This window comes from Athene cunicularia, unplaced genomic scaffold (assembly GCF_003259725.1).
Source record: "Athene cunicularia isolate RWA unplaced genomic scaffold, athCun1 BOjh375456_part1, whole genome shotgun sequence".
Taxonomy (NCBI): Eukaryota; Metazoa; Chordata; class Aves; order Strigiformes; family Strigidae; genus Athene; species Athene cunicularia.
Window position 1 is genome coordinate 19249 of NW_020799147.1, and position 1511 is coordinate 20759.

The 1511-nt window shown below is 56.7% G+C and overlaps 1 protein-coding gene across 1 annotated transcript in view; it reads left to right on the forward strand.

The window, feature by feature from the left end:
- The window catches only part of SYPL2 (synaptophysin like 2), a 3602-nt gene extending 3150 nt beyond the window's left edge, over positions 1–452 (forward strand). Inside the window, exon 6 of the mRNA XM_026866901.1 lies at positions 444–452. Within this exon, the coding sequence (XP_026722702.1) occupies positions 444–452 (9 nt within the window). The remainder of the gene's footprint in view (positions 1–443) is intronic.
- Positions 453–1511: the final 1059 nt, after the last annotated feature.

A 1511-nucleotide genomic window follows, 5' to 3' on the forward strand; every position in this document is an offset into this window, starting at 1 on the left:
ATAAGAGACAGGGTGGAGACCCCCCCCTCCTCAGAGCGAGAGGCTGCAGCATCCCTGCTCTGAGCAGGGGGGAACAACAGCCCCAAGAGTCATCCTCTGTGGGGTGGGGGGGCCACCATCCCCTGCCCCCCCTTCACCCCCTCCCTGTCCCCCGGGACCTCGCGCCGGCCGCCAGCCCGGGGACGGGGCGCTGCTGGCCCTGGGGTGGTATGGATGCTATAGGGGGGGCATGTGTAACCCCGGGTACGGGGCGGGGGGGGCGTTAACGGTGCTGCCTGGCTGTATATAGGGGTCTGCGCAACACGGCGGGGGCCCTTCTGTATAGGGGGGGTCTGGGTGTAACCCTGGGGCGTCCGCGCCTGTATGGGGGGGGGGCGTATAAAGTCCTGGGTACCAGCTCTATATGGGGGTGTGTGTAACCCCTGGTGTCTGCCTCTCTATAGGGGGTATAGCCAACTCCTGGGTGACCCGCTCTGCATAAGGGGCTTTATATAGGGGTATATCCAACTCCTGGGTGTTCTGCTCCGTGTAAGGGTCTGTATAGCCCCTGGGCATCCTGCTCTGTGCAAGGAGCTTTATATAGGGAGTATATACAGCTCCTGGATGTCCTGCTCTCTGTAAGGATATACATAACCCAGTGTCCTGCTCTCTGTAGGGTATGTGTAAGTCCCAGGGGCTCAGCTCTCTATAGCGGCTGTATATAACTCCCAGGTGTCCTGCTCTCCATAAGGGATAACGCCTGATGCCCAAAGGGGATGTATAAGCCCTGGGTGCCCAGCTCTCTATAGGGGCTGTATATAACCCTGGGTATCCAGCTCTCTCCAGGCAGTAGTTAAACACTGGATACCTGCTGGTGTATAGGGGCTATATATAACCCCTGGGTGTCCTGCTCCATGTAAGGGATAACCCCTGCTGTCCAGCTCTATAGAGGGCTATATAGCACTTGGATGGCCAGTTCTGCATAGGGATGTATATGAACCCTGGGTTCCCAGCTGGGTATGGGGGCCGTATATAGCCCCTGGCTGTCCAGCCCTGTGTCGGTGGGTATATGTAACCCTGGGGAGTCCAGTGGCTATAGGGGTAACCCCTGGGTCCCCAGCTCTGTATATGTAACCCTCTGTTGTCCAGCACCGTATAAGGGTAACCCCCACATCCCCAGTCCCATATAGGGGGTATATGTAACCCTTGGGACTCCAGTTTTGTATAGGGGTAACCCCTGGATCCCCCATTCTGTACAGGGGCTGTATATAACCTGTGGCTCTCCAGTCCCGTATAAGGGGTGTATGTAACCCTTGGCTGTCCAGCTCCCTATAGGCATAACCTCCGGGTCCCCAACCCTATATAGGAGGTATATATACCCCCAAGCTTTGTACAGGGAATATATATCTCCCCCTGGCTCTCCAGCCCCATATAGGGAATAACCATGGGTCCCCAGCCAGCCCTGTATAGGGAGTATATAGGACCCCTGAGTCCCAAGCCCCATATAGTGGGTATATATCTCCCCTGGCTGT